This window comes from Crocodylus porosus, unplaced genomic scaffold, assembly GCF_001723895.1.
Source record: "Crocodylus porosus isolate Cpor-Errol unplaced genomic scaffold, CroPor_comp1, whole genome shotgun sequence".
Taxonomy (NCBI): Eukaryota; Metazoa; Chordata; order Crocodylia; family Crocodylidae; genus Crocodylus; species Crocodylus porosus.
Window position 1 is genome coordinate 46,060,912 of NW_017728931.1, and position 16,829 is coordinate 46,077,740.

Genomic DNA, 16,829 nt, shown 5'->3' on the forward strand with positions numbered 1-16,829 from the left:
TTCTATTATTTATTTACATAAAGCATCTCTTTAGAAAAATATACAGGATGTACTGTGATCACACCTATGTATTTTTAAAGAGCTTTTAACTGATTCTCCTGGTGTGAATGACGAGATTGATTAGAGGAATAAAGACCTGTTAAAGGAGAGAAGTAAGAAGTCATTCATTAACACAGGCATACCACTCAGTTTCCAGTGATTAAGAATGAATGAGATACAGCGCTTTTGTAGCCAGACACAGTCTTCACCTTTATATGGGTGCAGACAGTAAGCCATGTAATTTAACAGTAGCCCAAAACTCCTAGTACTATTTTACAGGCTCCCCTTTGAAGCAAGATACTGTTAGCACTTGAGATACAATGGGCATTAAATTTCACCGCTTGTTAAATTAGGAATAACTGTCTCCACATTGTTCAGTTTTATGCAAGGAAAGAACTAAGTAAAATTTTCAAGTGCACTTTATTAATCAGGGCTTAACCAGAGCTCAGTCATTACTTACAGAGTAATGGAGCAAGGTTTAGCTGCCCATTATATTTCAACAGCTATTAGGGTTTTTTCGCTATTTGTTCCTTGTTAAGGGTTTGGTGGGTTCCACTGTAGCCTATAGGAAATGTGTGGGAACCTCTCTCAATAAACAATCTGCGACTGCTTTGGCTTAAGGTAAAATTTAGTATCCAGGCGAGCCTGTAGTAGAATAAAGGCATTCTTTCTTTCCTGTTCAGTTTGTAGAGTCTGATTTGGAAGGTAATGGTGGAACAAAGTTAACAGTGTTCCTTGACATGAAACTACCTCCCCTTTGGTAGTTTTCCACAGTGGCAAAATTAGTTGAGCAATCTGCAGAGGAGATTAAGACTTTTTTTGTAATTATGTATATAAGAAAATAATTCCAAGGAGGGGCTACCAAGCTTGTTTCTTTGCTGTGTTCATAGATCCAGTTTCCAGGCAACAAGTAATGTAAAAAGGACACATTTAGTCAGATGCTAATAGCATATTTGCTTTAGTTTAATACAAATATTGTTGTGAAGCCAGTCTTGGAGGGCCCAATTCTGCTTCTTTTGCCTAGACCTCCTTAAACTAGACCTCCTTTCCATGAAATCTGTGAAACACCAGTGGGGAATTTGCATGCACACATGGTGCCCTACATGATTAACTTCCATTTCTGAGCCAGATCATCAGCCAGTGCAAATTAGTGTAGTATCACTGAAGTCAATGGGAGATTTGCTCCTCTGCTTGCATGACAAACGCATATGTAACAATTTTAACAGGTTACAGTTCATTTGTCAAGCTCCATCCCCTTTTAATTTCACAGTCCTCAGGCTTTTTGTGCAAAGTCTGTTCTTCCTCACATGGATTTCCTGGGTTTTAAAGTTGAATATGTAAAGTATTAAATGCTTTTATGTAACAAAAGAAGCATCTAAACTTTGAAGACTTCCATGGAGTACAGAGGGGATGCACGGTGTGCTTGGATTTATTGGCTCTGTTTTTGTGGTGATGTTGGCAATACCTGCAATTGGCAAAGGCAAGTGCTTTTCTGAATGGATGGTCTTGATGCCTGAGCCACTGCTTCAGACAGCATAGCTTGCTGTTTAGCTGTAGGAAAACACACGGTGGTAGTTTCATCTATTTTAGGTGCGTCATTGGAGCTGTCTCAACTCAGATATAATAAAAGAACACTTCATAGTAGAGGAAACTACTGAAAGAGAATACTGTTGCAAAAAAAGCACGAAGGAAATTTCCACTGGTTCCACAGGCCTGTTTCGGTACTGGTCTTTAACCATGTGGTCCTGTGCTGCCATTTTAAAAAAACGTCAATATTTATGTAATTTCATTTTAAAATCAGGAGGTTTGGGGGCTGTTGATAAATACAGAAGATGTTGTTTATAACAAGAGTTGCATAACAAATATTCAGGGAGCTTCTTAAAATTTAACTTGGTGCATTTAAAGTAATGTCTATAAGGTACAGTACCAGGTAGAAATACTGAAGTGTCACCCTGGTCCTCTACCCAAATTAATTAGCCTGGCAGCAACACAAGGCTAGTTGGTCCAAGCGGGGTGCTGTGCTCGTTTGAAGACCCAGACTGAACTGTATGGTGTAGATGTACCAGCGCATTCAGAACTAACATCAGTATGCCTGTGCCAGTGGTGGCCAACCCATGGCTCACGTGCCACAAGTAGCATGGACAACCAGTGTGTTTGATGTGCAAGCCCCACGTGCCGAGTTAAGGGGATGTCAGCAAGTAGAATTAGAGTTCAGGGTTGGTACTGAGTTGTGGATTTGGCCCAATGACAGCTAGAGGAAGGGGCACCACCCAATTCAGTGTTGCCATGTCCTAATGATGATAGGATTCGGCAGCACTGGGCAATAACAGGGATTGAGTATTAGAGTGGCACTGTCTCATACTTTGGACTTAACTTGTTCTTGCCAAAAAGATTGGCCACCACTGCTCTATACAGTGCTGTGTTGCCCCATGTAGAAGGACCTTTGTGTTTGGGGCATTACAATGCAGCATGGAGGATACCAAGTAAAGAGAAGCTCAAGGAAAAGAAGTTACAATGAAATGGAGAGAGCGCCCAGCAAGATTGAGAGTGCTCTTTAAGTTCTGCTTGTGTAGTTGTCTTCATTTAGTGAGACACTAAATGAAGCATCTCACTTGGGACAACTTAAAGAGAGGGAAATAATTATTCCCCTCTATTTTGCACTGGTGAGGCTGCATCTGGAGTACCGTGTCCAATTTTGGGCCCCCCACTACAGAAAGGATGTGGACAAGTTGCAGAGAGTCCAGTGGAGGGCAAAAAAATGGTTCGGGGGCTGGGGCACATGACTTCTGAGGAGAGGCTGAGGGAACTGGGTTTACTTGGTCTGCAGAGAGGAAGACTGAGGGGGGATTTGATAGCAGCCTTTAACTATTTGAAGGGGGGTTCAGAAAAGGATTGGTGACAGATGACAGAATAAGGAGCAATGGTCTCAAGTTGCAGCAAAGGAGATTTAGGTTGGATATTAGGAAAAACTTTCTTACTAGAAGGGTTGTAAACCACTGGCACAGGTTACCTAGAGAAATGGTGGAAAATCCATCCTTTGACATTTTTAAGACCTGGCTTGACAAAACCCTGGCTGGAATAATCTAGTTGTGGATGGTCCTGCTTTGAGCAGGGGGTAGGACTAGATGACCTCCTGAGGTCGCTTCCAACTCTAATTTTCTATGATTTAGGTACCTTGGGACACTGCGAGTCTGCTTAGCAGTCATTACCAATCTGCCCGGCATTAACTGCTACCATGTCTCTGTCACTGAAGACATGCTGGCATGAAAAACATTGCATCAGAATTGCTTTTTTCTGCTACCAGTAGTTGCCATTTGTTGCAATCTGGTATATGGGCCCTAGGAGAAGGAGAGTCGAGAGTAAAGAGAATATTAGGTAGCAAGTGTTTGTTGTTTGTTTCTGTCCTTTTAGCTTCTTCCCAGTGGGAGCAACAGTGTGAAGGATTGCCACTCTGGTGATAAGTGAAAAATTATTTTAGCACTTGTTAGGTTCTACTACAGAAAGAATACAAGCTCTAGAGGCTCACAGTACTCATCAAATACATGTATATGGCTCCTCTCTGCTCTTAGTAAGGACCCTAGGCTAATAAATCAAACCTTCCCAAGGTGCATCTGGGAGAGTGATAACTGTTTATCTGCAGTCATATTTAGTCAACAGTTTACAGACTATTTTTTCATGGGATCCTGGTACCCTGAGATGAATTTAACTCTTCTGGCAGGCACTGGAAGGCAGCAACAAAGGCAGAGTTCACTTCAGGAATTTTTTCCAAATAGATTGTTTCAGCCCAAGCCACCACCCAGAAACCTGGAAAAACAATTTCTGCCTGGTTGTTGCAATGTGAACAAACTTCTCCTATAGCAAGCAATATCAAACTATAACAGGGTTTATTTGTGGGGGAAAGAGTGGGGGTGTGGAAAGCTGCTCCTTGTCCATGTTGCTTCTCACGGCTGCTGAGGTCTTGCTTCTCTTCTGATTGCAGGGCCAATCCAGTTTTCAGATGCAATCTCGGCTCTTTCCAAATCTGGCAGGTACAGGCTTCTACCTGTTGATACCCTAGGGATTGCAGAACTTTAGGACCAAGTAACATGCTCAGACTGAACCTGCCCTCTCTTGTGATTCTTGAGCTGGGAGGTCCATTCACCTTAGACTTCCACATGGTGAGCACTGACCCTTCAGCTACCTTTACTGAACTTACTCTTACTGCATCCATCCCCTTATAAACTTTACAGTTGTAGAAGGCAGGGCCAGTGCACAGAAGCAAGACTTCCCCTCCTTCATATTCAACATTTTAAAAGCAGTTAAAATATATTATCACAGTCAAAATGAGCAGAAAAGTTTTCCACCAATGGAGGATATGCAGATAAGAGTCCCCATAATCTGACCTTGCATACTAACAGCAGTATGCAAATAAGCACCACAGAGAGGTTGTCACACAGGTACAGTAGCAACAAGGTCTTGTAAAAAAGACCTGCTAGTTCATAGACTCTGTCCCCCTGTAAGGGCAAGACTTAGGCCCTTGCCAGACTTTCAGGTAAAGGTGTGATAGGATCTGATGAGCAATCCACACAATTGCACCTCCTGCCATGCCACACAGATTGTGATTGTGGGATCCAGCATCAGTTCCAATCGCACCTTATTGCTGGTGCAGGTGAAGGCTGAGATCATGACCCTAGGCACTGCACCAGCAAGTAGCAAGCTCCTGCAGTTGTGAGTCCCATCAGCTGTGGGACTCAGCCATGGCAGTGAATGGGGCAGTCCCCTGGCTGCAAGTCCCGTCAGCTGTAGGACTCGCAGCCACAGAGAAATACCTGGCCACACATCCAATTAATGGCGTGATAGGAAAGAGCCACAAATTAATTCCACAGTTTATTACGCTATTAATTGATTAAACATGTGGCTGGGTCAGAACTTAAGATAATGATTCACTGGTTAAGTGTAATGTGTAGATGGGGCCATAGTCCTCTAATAAAACCATGGTAATGAGAGATGGATAAGACTGAGGACCTGGTTCTTCCCTGTGTTTACCAGTGCAGCTCATTTGACTTCTAAACCACTATGACTGTATAGTGGAATATATCATTAAGGCCCTGCTGCATAAACTAAATGGCCTGTGCCCTCTCCCTACTAATCCTGGATTGTCCCTTGCAGTACAAATTTTAATGTGTCATCTTCTGTAAATAATTAATGCCCCTAGTGATGGAATATCAATCGCAAATTATTTTGCTGGATTGACTAGAGGGCATATCACACATTAAACTGATCTTAGTTGCCCTCCTTCTGAAGCATTGTGTTTTTGTTTGTCTGGCTAGAATTTGGTATTTATGGTTTGAAATGTTTTGGTTTTCTTGTTTCCTTTTCTGTTTGTTTCTCAGTCATAGAAGTGATTTTTTTTTTCCAAATAAAATCAACTCGTTTCTAAAGTACAAAATTGAAACTTGCCCTTTGAGGAAGACAACATGCAGGCAGACAGACAAACAAACAAAAATCATATCCAACTAGAAATGCATCTTGCCAAAGAGTTATTTTGCCATCTTTTGCCTTAGGCTCAACTCAGATTCTATTAACATGATCCAAAATCCACTCCTTGTACAAACTAAAAGGTGTCGTTTCCCTGGTGGACAGATTTTCTGATTCATTTGTTAAGTTCTGGTTTCAGTCTGCTGGAAGAATATATTTTAATTTTATATGATTCCTTGCCTTCTTTTTCCATTACTCTAGTATATACAATCTTTAAAAAAAAAAAAAAAAAAATTACCCTAATTCTCCTCTCTCCTGGATAAACCAGTAGCTATTATAAACAAGAATAAAAAGCTCTTTTCACATTGTGGATATTCAGTGTTTGTTTAATTTCAGCAGGGCTTTCTAAAGGAGCAGTTCAAGTAGAGTTTATTACTATTGGAGCCTTTAATTGCTGTACTAATATTTTTTTACAGCTCCTTATTTTTATGTTTAAAGGTCCCCAGACACTGTGATTTACAGGCATTGGTGAATGATTGATAAACGATTTAAGTTAAATAGAAAAACTGGAGGCATTGTATAACATAAATGGTGCCAGAATGACCATGCAAGAGCCACTAATATATTTAATATGATGTATACTACACAGCTGCTGCAGACCACAGCCAAAGCCACCACAAGTCTCAACTGTTCCCTGAGAAGGGGGAAAAATAGTAATAACAATGAGAGGTTCTTCTGATTTGGATAAATGCAGTTTGTTCTGCTGCAGTTGAGTTTGCCATTTCAATATCTAATGATAGTATTTGTGAAATAGCATAATGAAATCAAGATTGGGGGGTGGGGATTCAAAGAAGCCTTACAGGAGTTAGCCATCTATTTCAAGGTTGGGGGAGGCTTAGAGGAGGTTGGATGTCTTGCTTTCTAATGCTCCTTTGGAAATATCAGTATAAGAAATTTTTGCATTTTCTGTGCACATGTAACTCCCAGTGACCTCAGTTGGGATTTTACTTACTTTGGGATCAGAAGCCTAATGGGTTAAAAACCAGGTTTCTAAAACCTGAATAGCTTAAATTTAGTAGTGAAGCACAGCAATAATGTGCCATGATGGGTGGGCACTGAAAACACTCACTGAGCTGAAAACTTCTATTAATACCTCTTTACGGATGTAATGCGGCACACATGCTTAAGTCTCTAGGTCATTAATGTTTCTCAATGTCTTATGCTGAAAAGTGCTCACTTTGGGGGGCGGGGAGGAACACAGGCACATGTTCAGAACACCTCTCTATAAGTGTCAGCTCTTAAACGGAGAGGAAAGGTTGAACTGTGTATGCTCAGTGTGAGGTTTTCAAATACCCATAGCTTTATTGATTTCCAACGTACTCGGACTCACTTGCTCGTGCTCTCTTTCTTCAAGAGCTATGTTCACACTGCACATCATGTTCAGCAGTCTTAGTTATCCACAAGTTAAGTGTAAGGACATCCTTTTTTCATATCAAGGGAAAAGTGCGTGCACTTATAATGTATGAGTACGTCAGTGTTTTGTGTTTTAAGTTGGGTTTAAATTTAAACCTGCCAGTTTTTTTAAGTCGGCAAACTCGATATATTTCACCTCCATAGAATCATTTTTCCAAATGTTATGAGGGAGTTAGTCTGAAAATGATTCAGTAATTACTCAAACATGGTAGAAAAACACAAAGAAGTCAAGAATATTGTGTGTTGAGTGTATATTGGTGCGTGCTACTCTTATTTGGCTGTGTAGAAGTGAGACTGGAAAAATCGTGTTGGGTCTTTTGCAGATATAGATTGCCATAGCTCAGCTGACTTTAGTGGACTTATACCAGTTCACCTCTGCTGGGGATGTGGCCACCTGACTGTCTAAGCATCAGGAAGTGATAAAAATGTATGACTAAAATGTGATGGGATTCAGGTATGGATAGAAGAAACTATATTACCAGTGTAAGAGGGCACTGGATTTAATATCCATTAAGCTCATGATCCACCGTAATTGTTTCATTTGTTGTGTCTATCCCATGGTAATAGAAACTAAACCATGGTAATTATAAAATTGTTTCATTAAGATGAACTGATCTGTTTAGCTTCTAGTTACAGTGAGAGAGTGTGGACACATAAAACAGTCACAGTAGATCAGCTTAATAAGCAATAAGTCACTTTTCCCTGGTTCCAGCCCTTGCTCTATTATAGCTTGGTATAACTGAGTCATCTGATCATACATTTTGAACTGTTGGTGAATTCCATGGGTTACATTATGCAGGAGGAAGGATCTTTTCTAGTCTTGAAATCTGTGATTCTCCAAAAGCTGGGAGAGTAGCAGTTACTGAGGTTAGACAGTCTGGCTGCTTACAGATGTGAACCCTCCCCCCAAAAACAAAAATAAAACCGAACCCCAGAATTTTACTTTAAGCTCAGTGTGCCCCTGTGCCAAGAGCAGTGCAGAAGAGGCATTGCATTAGTTTGATCCAGCTCACTGAACATCTGTATAGATTGTGTGCTTCAGCAGAGTTTTTTGATGTTTTTATCTAATAGCTGCTTGAATTGGCTATTAAATAAAAGCCTTAAAAGCCTTGCTGAACTGCGCAATCTATGGAGATGCTGGGGAGCTGGGTCAAACTGATGCAGACCCCTGGGTTTCTCTTTATATTTTCATGTCTGTCAGCAGCCTCTGTTACACAGTCTTTAGAGACTGGTTTAGCACAGTGGTTCTCAAACTTAGACTCAAGGCCTCTTCCATAACTTTTGTGAATTGAATGGCACCCTGTTTCAAATACTGACTTATTACAATGCTTATCACCTTGCATTGAAGCTGGATAGTTGGGGTGGGGGAATGGCCAAGCAAGGACTGAGCCTGGGCCTGCAGTTATCTACTTATTTCCTCTTATTTTGTGACCATCCTTCAAAGGCTCTCGCAGCACCCCTTGGTTCCCGGGCACCCTGGTTGAGAATCACTAACTTGACTTCTATCAGACCCAGCCTGGTTTGTATTCTGGAAGTTCTTAAGAATGCATACCAGTTTCTTCTTCTTGAAATAATGGTTTTATGAAACTCAGGGGAAAATAGCTAATTTTTGTTTCTACATTAATAATATGGGCCAAATTCTACTTGGCAATGCAGACCCAGGCCTCCTGTGATTTCAGTGTGTGAATTTACAAGCAGTTAACAAACCCATGCACTGAAGATCATAAATCCATTTCTTCTGCACAATGCTTGCCTGATGAATGGCTTTCACTTTTCCAGCAATTCCCACTTGCACATGCTAGAATGCCATTGGATGTGCAAATCCAGCCATTAATTTAAGAATGGAAGGGAACAGAGAGCTAAAAGTATATACTTCCATAGCCTTCATGTCCCTTAATGACAAGATGGAGCAACAGGCTACATGTTTGTATTCAAACTTGAGAGCATTTGTTCCAGTGTCCCACGTGGTCTGATACTTGAGCATATTACAACAGTACCAGGAACGTGATTGGTGAACAGTACAAAGCAAAAGCATTAACTCTGGTAACAAAGGATGTGATAGATTGAAGCCAGAATGCTATGGCTATGATCAGTACTGTAGGAACTTCAGACAGAAAAGGCAACAAATTAGAGGTGGCACTAATTTGCTATTGGCAGCCACACACATGCTTCAGTGGCACACGATTGAAATTTGTTGCTGGTTTTCCACGAACAGGTGCTACTTGAAAGCACTGTGGGCTTCATCCCAGGTTGTAAAGAATTTGAAACTTCCCACTATATGTTTTGCTGTCCTGGCTGTCTATTAAAGTAGCAGGTCCAGCTGTACTCAAAGTACACCTGTGAGTCGAGGCTTTTTATAGTGGCTTTTCATAACCACGTCCCTGTTGGGTTTCTTTATCATGACTTTCACCTGACATAACCGGTGTGTGCAACATAACGGAAGTCATCTTTGCCTTGGTTTGCAAAATCTTTCTGTGGCACTTAATTTCTGATGCTCCTTCTTTTTACGGAATGGGTGGCCCAAAATGTGGCAGAGGGAAAAAGGCCCACGTCGGGGACAAATGTAGCCCTGGACCCAGCAGTTTAAAACCCCCAAATTTTAGAAACTTTTCTACAGTATAAGAATCTTTGGGGAAAGTGAAAATCATTAAGCAGTCGAGCACTGTTAGGAGTGCAGCCTTAGATCAATTAGCCACTCTTGAAGGCACAATTTTGTTAATCGCATACAATTATACTTTGTTTTTACATTAGGCCAGCTGTGCTGAAAGTTCCTACACTGCTGGCACATTTTCCATTTTTTAATGGGCTGGTACTAAATCTCTACAATCAGGAGTTTGTTTTTAAGTCGGAAAAAGTTCAATGTGTGATCCTTCACTGAGTCATTTTAGATAATGTTATTTGCAGAGGTTTGCTTGTTTTTGAATTCCTTTTTCCTCCTCTTGGTTTTTCAAATAACTTTTTCTTGAGGTTATTTTTATACAGTAAACACTTAATCCCGTAGAAAGATCGTTCTTGTGTAGATCAGTCAAGATCTGCAAAAAGGATATGTATACCGGTAAGCTTTGAATAGTAAACCATCTGATAAGTGCTAAGAGTAGTCCTTGTTTCCTGTTCAGGTAGATATAGTATATATTACTTTGTAAATTCTTCATGTATTGTGGATGCACCAATGTAAAGTTGCCCAGCTTTTGTGGGGAAAAAACAGAAACTGCAGGTCTACCATTGTGGTGCACGACCTTTAGATCCACACTCTTTCAAGCCAAGTGTGTCTGAACAGTGTCCAAGCACTGCACATAGTCCTTGCCCCTTCAGTATGCCTCTGTGATCTGGGTCTGGGTCCGAGGCAAAGAAAAATTCAGATAAGTCTCCAAAGTAAGGAATGGGATGGCTCTAAGAAATGCTCTTGACTTCTGAAACCTATCCCTTCTATCTCAAAACTTGAAGGTACAAACCACTAAGGGGTCTAGTGGCCTTACATGAGTTTTGATTTCTGTTCCTATCACAAAATCATCACTCTAGCTGGTACTATTTGGCACCATTTTTGACTGGTAAGAATTGATGCCAAGGATGGCATAAGCACAAAAATGAAATGGCTCTCAGTTCCAGGATTAGTGGCTACCAGTGCCAGTAGAGAAGCATTCGCAAGGCAGTGTTAGGAAGTCTTGGAAGCAGTTGGAAAGTTCAGTCTTCCTGACTTGTCAGCACCTTTCCTAAGAACTAAATCTGAGCAAGAAATATACGTGAAAATGATGATCCTCCAAATTTCTGAGTGTCTGCCTAGAAATCATGGAGGCTTGCCCTTCACCAGAATGATTTATTGCCTTTCTGATACCATCCATAAATTGAAACACACTATGGGCTTTTTACAAAGCTCAGCTAAGTCAACTGAAAAACTTCTGTAGAGTTCAATGGGCTTTGGATCAGGCTCTATACCTTACAAATTATTGCTGACACAAAAAACCATCTTGATACTGTGGGAAACCACTTGTACTTGCATTGCTTTTAAACTTGCTGTCATGAAATGCTCTGTCCTGTCAAAGGAAAATGGAGAAATCACCTCATTGATTATGAGATCTCATGCTCCATATAGCTTTGAAAAAAAACCCTGCCCCAATGCTGTGACAAAATCAAACTCTGTGTGAATAATATCTGACATTCTTGTATAATGCATTGAAGAACACAAGCATCAGGAAAACACACCAGTAAAAAAAAAAAAAAAAAAAAAGATGAGAGATGACGCATTAAAATCTACTGGAGTGTGTAAACCCTCTAACCCATGAAACCTTGTCAGATGCTTATACATTGGTAATTTTTCCTTTCATGCCAGTTCCATAATGATCAGTCTGTGTCCCTATTGATTTACCTGATTGGTGTAAGGAATGTCACTTGTGCATGACTGAAGGCACAACATTTTTTAATTCATTTTTTAAAAAGTATAAACATGTTTCTTTCCTTTTCGTAAACATCACGTGTGGCTTCTGAAAACACTCCTAAACAATATAAGTAAGCGATGAAAGATCTAGATGGGGCAATCCTGAGGCTTATGTTCTAATCTGTCAGCATATCTAAGACTTCCAGTGCTCAGTTTTACTTATAGACGCTTCCATTATGTATGGAGTTGCTGCTAGGGCTGTGTGAAATAGCACCGTTTTGTTTCGACTTCCGTTTCGCTGTTTCAAAGGGACAGTGTTTTGTTTTGTTGTTTTGTTTTGTTTCAAAGCACTGTTCTGTTTTGTTCTGTTAAAACTGTTTCGTGGGCCCTTGATCTCCGTGTGGCATGAGAGCAGGCTGCTGTGGCCAGCTGGGGCTTCTGGCAGTACCAGGCTTCCCAGTGATCAGCATGGGCTGCTCCCAGCACCGGTCCCAACTGGCAGCGGCAGCCTACTGTCATCCCATACACAGATCTGGGGGCCCGTGGCCCCCCCCCCCAAAGGAGTCTGGCACAGACCCGCAGCCCTCCCAGGGGTGGAGGCCCCAAGATCTGTGCGTGGGATGACAGCAGGCTGCTGCTGTCAGCAAGTGTTATGAGTTTTTTATTTGTCAGCAGTTTGAGGTGCAGTTTCCCAGAAACTCCTGCACCTACCTCCTTGATACTTGGCAGACTTCATGACCTCAGAAGGGGCCACCATCCCTGCAAGTTTCATCCAAATCAGGAAAAAAATGACCAAGTTATAGGCATTTTCATAATTTCCCATTATAGCCTATGGGCAAAACCTCGAAATGATTGAAACAGCAAAACAGTTTTGATAAAATGAAATGAAACAGTGCTTCAAAACATCAAAACAAAACATTGTCCCTTTGAAACAGTGAAATGGAAGTTGAAATGAAATAGTGCTTTGATCAGCCCTAATGTAGATGTGCCCACTGTTTAATCTACAGCATAAAAATATCTAAAAATGACAACAGTACCTCTTCATAATTTGTTTGCTAAGTGGAGTTGAACCAGTGAATCCAAGTTTGCGAATATCTGGATGTGTCTGAACATCTGAATATCTGGCACAGCCCTGTAGCCCTCCCAGGGGGTGTGGGTCCCCAGATCTGTGTGCGGGATGACAGCACGCTGCTGTTGCTGGCTGAGACCAGGGGCAGCACCAGGCTTCCTGGTGCTTGGCATGGGCTGTACCCAGCACCAGTCCCAGCCGGCAGTGGCAGCATGCTGTCATCCCATGTGAAGATCCAGGGATGTGCGCCTCCCGGGAAGAGTCTAGCACAGTTTCGCAGCCCCCCCGGGGGTTTGCAGCCCCCTGGATCTACATGCAGGATGACAGCAGGCTGCTACTGCCAGCTTGAACCAGCACTGGGCGCAACCCATGCTGAGCGCTGGGAAGCCTGGGGCTGCTGCTGGCCCTAGTCAGCAGTGATAGCATGCTGTCATCCTGCGCACAGATCCGGGGGCCTGTGCTGCAGCAAGCCCGGCTTCAAAACTCAAAACACTTGAAAACTTTTGAAATGTTTTGAGTACCCTCGTTTCATTTCGAAAGCTTTTGTTTCATTTCATTTTTGCCGTTTCAAGATTGAAACGCATCAGAACAGCTTTGAAACGAAACACCCATTGAAATTTCACACAGCCCTAGTTGCTGCATGTTCCTGTGCCTTCAAGGACTCCAGGGGCTCATCACAAATATAAATGTTTGCTTGCAGGGAGAGGATTGGGCACTGGGGCCATGGAGATTTCATAGATTTTATAGACATCAGGGCTGGAAGGGACCTTGGAAGATCATTGAGTCCAGCCCCCCGCCCAAAGGGCAGGAAGTCAGCTGGGGTCATAGGATCCCAGCAAGATAAGCATCCAATTGACTCTTGAAGGTGTTCAATGTAGGTGCTTGAACCACCTCCGCTGGCAGGCTATTCCAGACCTTAGGGGCTCGGACAATAAAGAAATTCTTCCTTATATCCAGCCTGAAACAGTCTTGCAGTAGTTTATAACCGTAAGATAACTGAGATAACAAAATATTGGCATAGAGCTCAAGTGTATGAAGATAAGTTTTGCATATAGCCCTATATCAATTTTACCAATATAAATCTGGAATAATTCCATTTATTTCAATGCAGTTACTCTGCATTATAAGAGAGATTAAAATTTGGCATAAAATATTGCATTCTTTCTTATTTGAGAATGAGAAAAGGTCCATTCTAATCAGAGCTGATTTTTTCTTTTCTGTGGTTTCAGTGAAGAAATCAATATTTAACTGCTTATAGGACACATTGTAATGACCGTGTCTCACCAACCCTAGTGCCATCAAGTTTTAGCCTTAGCAACTCTCTGTGAAAAGAGCAAGTGCTTATGTGTGTGCGGCAGAGAGTCAAAACCCTTCTGCTTTTAATTTCCCTTTGTGGCAGATGGTATCTCATTAATTCTCTGGTAAGGGCACTAAATTATATTAATATTGAGATCTGAAGTCTTGTTTACCATGCATTGATTCAGTCACCCGTTTCATGTTGTCTTTTTTTTTTCACGGAGTAGAAGGGTGTGTAAAACTCTGTCCTTTTTTCCACATATTGGAAGTAATTTAATTGTGGTACAGTTTTAAAATGACTAATGGTGGCTATAATTATTGTATGGTTTCCAAATACTATACATTTTATTGTATGGTTTCCAAATACTATACATTTTATGAACTTCTGGGCAGGCAGTAGCCAGATGACCTTGCCTTTTTTCTGTTAACTGCCCTTGACTTCAGTGGTGACCAGTAAAAATGACAAACCTGAGAGGCTGGAATCAGTTTTCCTCCTGGTATCCCTAGTTACTTGTGTACATTATTTGTTGTTTAAATTGTGGCAGCTCCTAGGATCTTTAGCCACGGACTGGGGTCCCATTGTGCAAGGTGCTGTCCAAACACAGTACTAAAAATTACCTCTTGCACAGCCATTATGTGTTCTATAGATTTTTGGGGGGTGGGAGGGGAAAGGCAGGTTCAACACTTGGATTTTGTCCTTGTTGGAATTGTATTGTTTTTCCTTAGTTGCTGTGGTTTTAGTCCTGGAATTACTTGCCTTCATTGTTTTCAGATTAGATTTTACTACCGCTACAGCTGTACTCCATCCTGCCCGTTTCCCATTTAAATTGTTGAACTGAGGAGTAATTGCCTCAAATTTGCATTCTGGAAAGGTCATTGAAACCTGCAAGGCATTGGATTTTGCAAGGATTTGTTCAACCATTTATCTAGGGGAACTGGGATTTTAGTGGCTATTGGCAAAAATAGCACTAGCCAGCTGCCTAAGTCCACTGAAGGCAGCAATTTGAAACAAATCCTTTGCTGTTTTTGTCTACCTTCATATTGGAAGCTGAACACTTTACCAGCTCTATCCCCGGCTAACTACTATTGGAATATTCTAAGATTTGCTGCATCTCCTTTTTGTTTCAGTAGCGTTGTTTAGGCTTTACTAGTGAAAGTCCCGACAAGCAGTCCTAAAACGTGGTCCCCATGTTGGAAACGAGGTTTCACCTATTGTGTTTAGTTCTTTCTGTTGAGTTCTAGTATAATGTCAGTTCACTACCTAACAGCTATCAGGGGGGGACTAATGGGTCCCTTCCCCTGAGAGGAGCTATTGCTTTGTGGTCTAATAAAAAAGAAGTCATGCACTTCTGATCTCTGGTTGTTCTGGCAGTAACTTTTGTATGTGGCCTTGGGTAAGAATCTCAGCACCTTGGTTTCCTCATCTGTAAAAAGTAGATAATAATGTCTATCTACTTCAGAGATGTGTTGTGAAAATAAATGTAATGTTTGTAAAGCATTCTGAAAATTAGACATGCAATATAGTTATTACTGCTGTGACCTTTAACAATCTGTTCTATGATTCTGCATACATGCTAAATCTTATTATCCAGGCCTTAAATTAATCACTGCAATATGTTAGCGAGCAGACTGAATAAAGTTTTACGTCCCCCTGACCACCCAAATTTTGAAGATAACATTGCTTTCCATCACCATTGCATATCAGGAATGTCTATATATTCCTAAGAGTAAAGCACAAATTGGGTTTTTAATCAGACGGCAGGAATCTGCATTAATAATACTATTTACCAGTGACTTAGTGCCATAGTATTAGGATTTGAAAAAAAATGCTATTACTAATGAATGAAGCTCTACAACCCCAAGAAATGGCTAAATATTATCGTGATCCCACAGAAGAGGGAAGTGAGTTACTGAGCAGTTAAGTGACTCACCCAAGATCATATAGAAAGTTTGTGATTGACTCAGGAATTAGAACCCAAATCTTCTAGTTCCCAGTCCTGTCCTATAACTAGAAGAGGATCAATCCAATCCTTCACTTGTATATAAATCACAGAAAGCCAGCTTACTAGGCCAACATACTTTTAACAAAGGAAGGTAAAGGTTGTCAGTTTTTGCAGTTTGTTTACTTTATAGCATGTAGTGTCTCCTACAAAGATTGGGGTACACTGTGCACCCATTTTGGAGATCCCCTGCTCCAAAAAGCTTACACAGTTGGCTCTTTTTGAACTCGTTTCTTCTTGTTTAACCAGTTATGTTGTAAAAAGCTGTCCGTAGACAAATGACACTTAAAATCACTCCTTGGAGAAGCGAAGCAATCTGGTTGTTCTGGTTTTGTGCAGATTGGCATTGTAACAATGATCATTTCTCCTTTTACTGCTTTTCCCCTATCTTAACTTAATGTCTGCCATAAAATTTAGTTTGAGACATGCTGTGACAGCCCTGGCATTATGATATATTGTGGCAGTAACACAATAGATACCGTAAGCAAGGGTACAGATCTCAGGAGCAACCCAGAGGTGAAACCAAGGGAAGATTTATCTCACTCACACGTTCACTTGCTGTCTGGCAAGAGGGCTCTATTGCAGCACTCTCGAATGACTCCCCATAGACCCTTTTTCTGTTTGTGACTGAATTTACTGCTTATGGAAGTTATGTATTAATAGCTGGCTGGAGTCAGGCATAGCACAAGTAAGCACTTCTTTCCATCTGATGCACAAATTAACTTTGTTCTTCCTTAGCACGGTATATTCAAACCACATCTGCCCAGTCAAAAAACCCATTCTATAAGGACCAGGTCATTTCCCCATGGTAGCTTTAGGAGGTGCTGTGACCAGTGGTGTCTTTCCTTCCAGCCTGTACTGATATGGACTGTTCTGCAGCCAGCCCCAGGATAGGATCTTAGGAGCTGCATGTTCAGTACACACACCCACAGGAGGCCTCAAATGCCTCTACACAAACGCTTGTAGTATGGGCAACAAGCAGGAGGAACTTACCCTCCTGCTGGCTGACACCAGCCCAGACATAGTGGGAATTACAGAAACGTGGTGGGACGCAACGCATGATTGGGCGGTGAATGTCAAGGGCTATAGGCTGTACAGGAGGGACAGGATAGGAAAGAGAGGT

The 16,829-nt window shown here is 41.4% G+C and overlaps 1 protein-coding gene across 4 annotated transcripts in view; it reads left to right on the forward strand.

Moving 5' to 3' along the window:
- Positions 1 to 16,829, forward strand: part of CHST11 (carbohydrate sulfotransferase 11) — a 252,261-nt gene that overhangs the window by 158,028 nt on the left and 77,404 nt on the right. Inside the window, exon 1 of one of the 4 annotated variants that reach the window (XM_019544778.1) lies at positions 13,739 to 13,831. The exons of the other annotated variants lie outside the window; for them this stretch is intronic. Coding sequence (XP_019400323.1) covers positions 13,754 to 13,831 — 78 coding nt within the window. The 5' untranslated portion in view covers positions 13,739 to 13,753. Of the gene's footprint in view, positions 1 to 13,738; positions 13,832 to 16,829 lie in introns of those variants that run through there. 4 annotated transcript variants of the gene reach the window in all.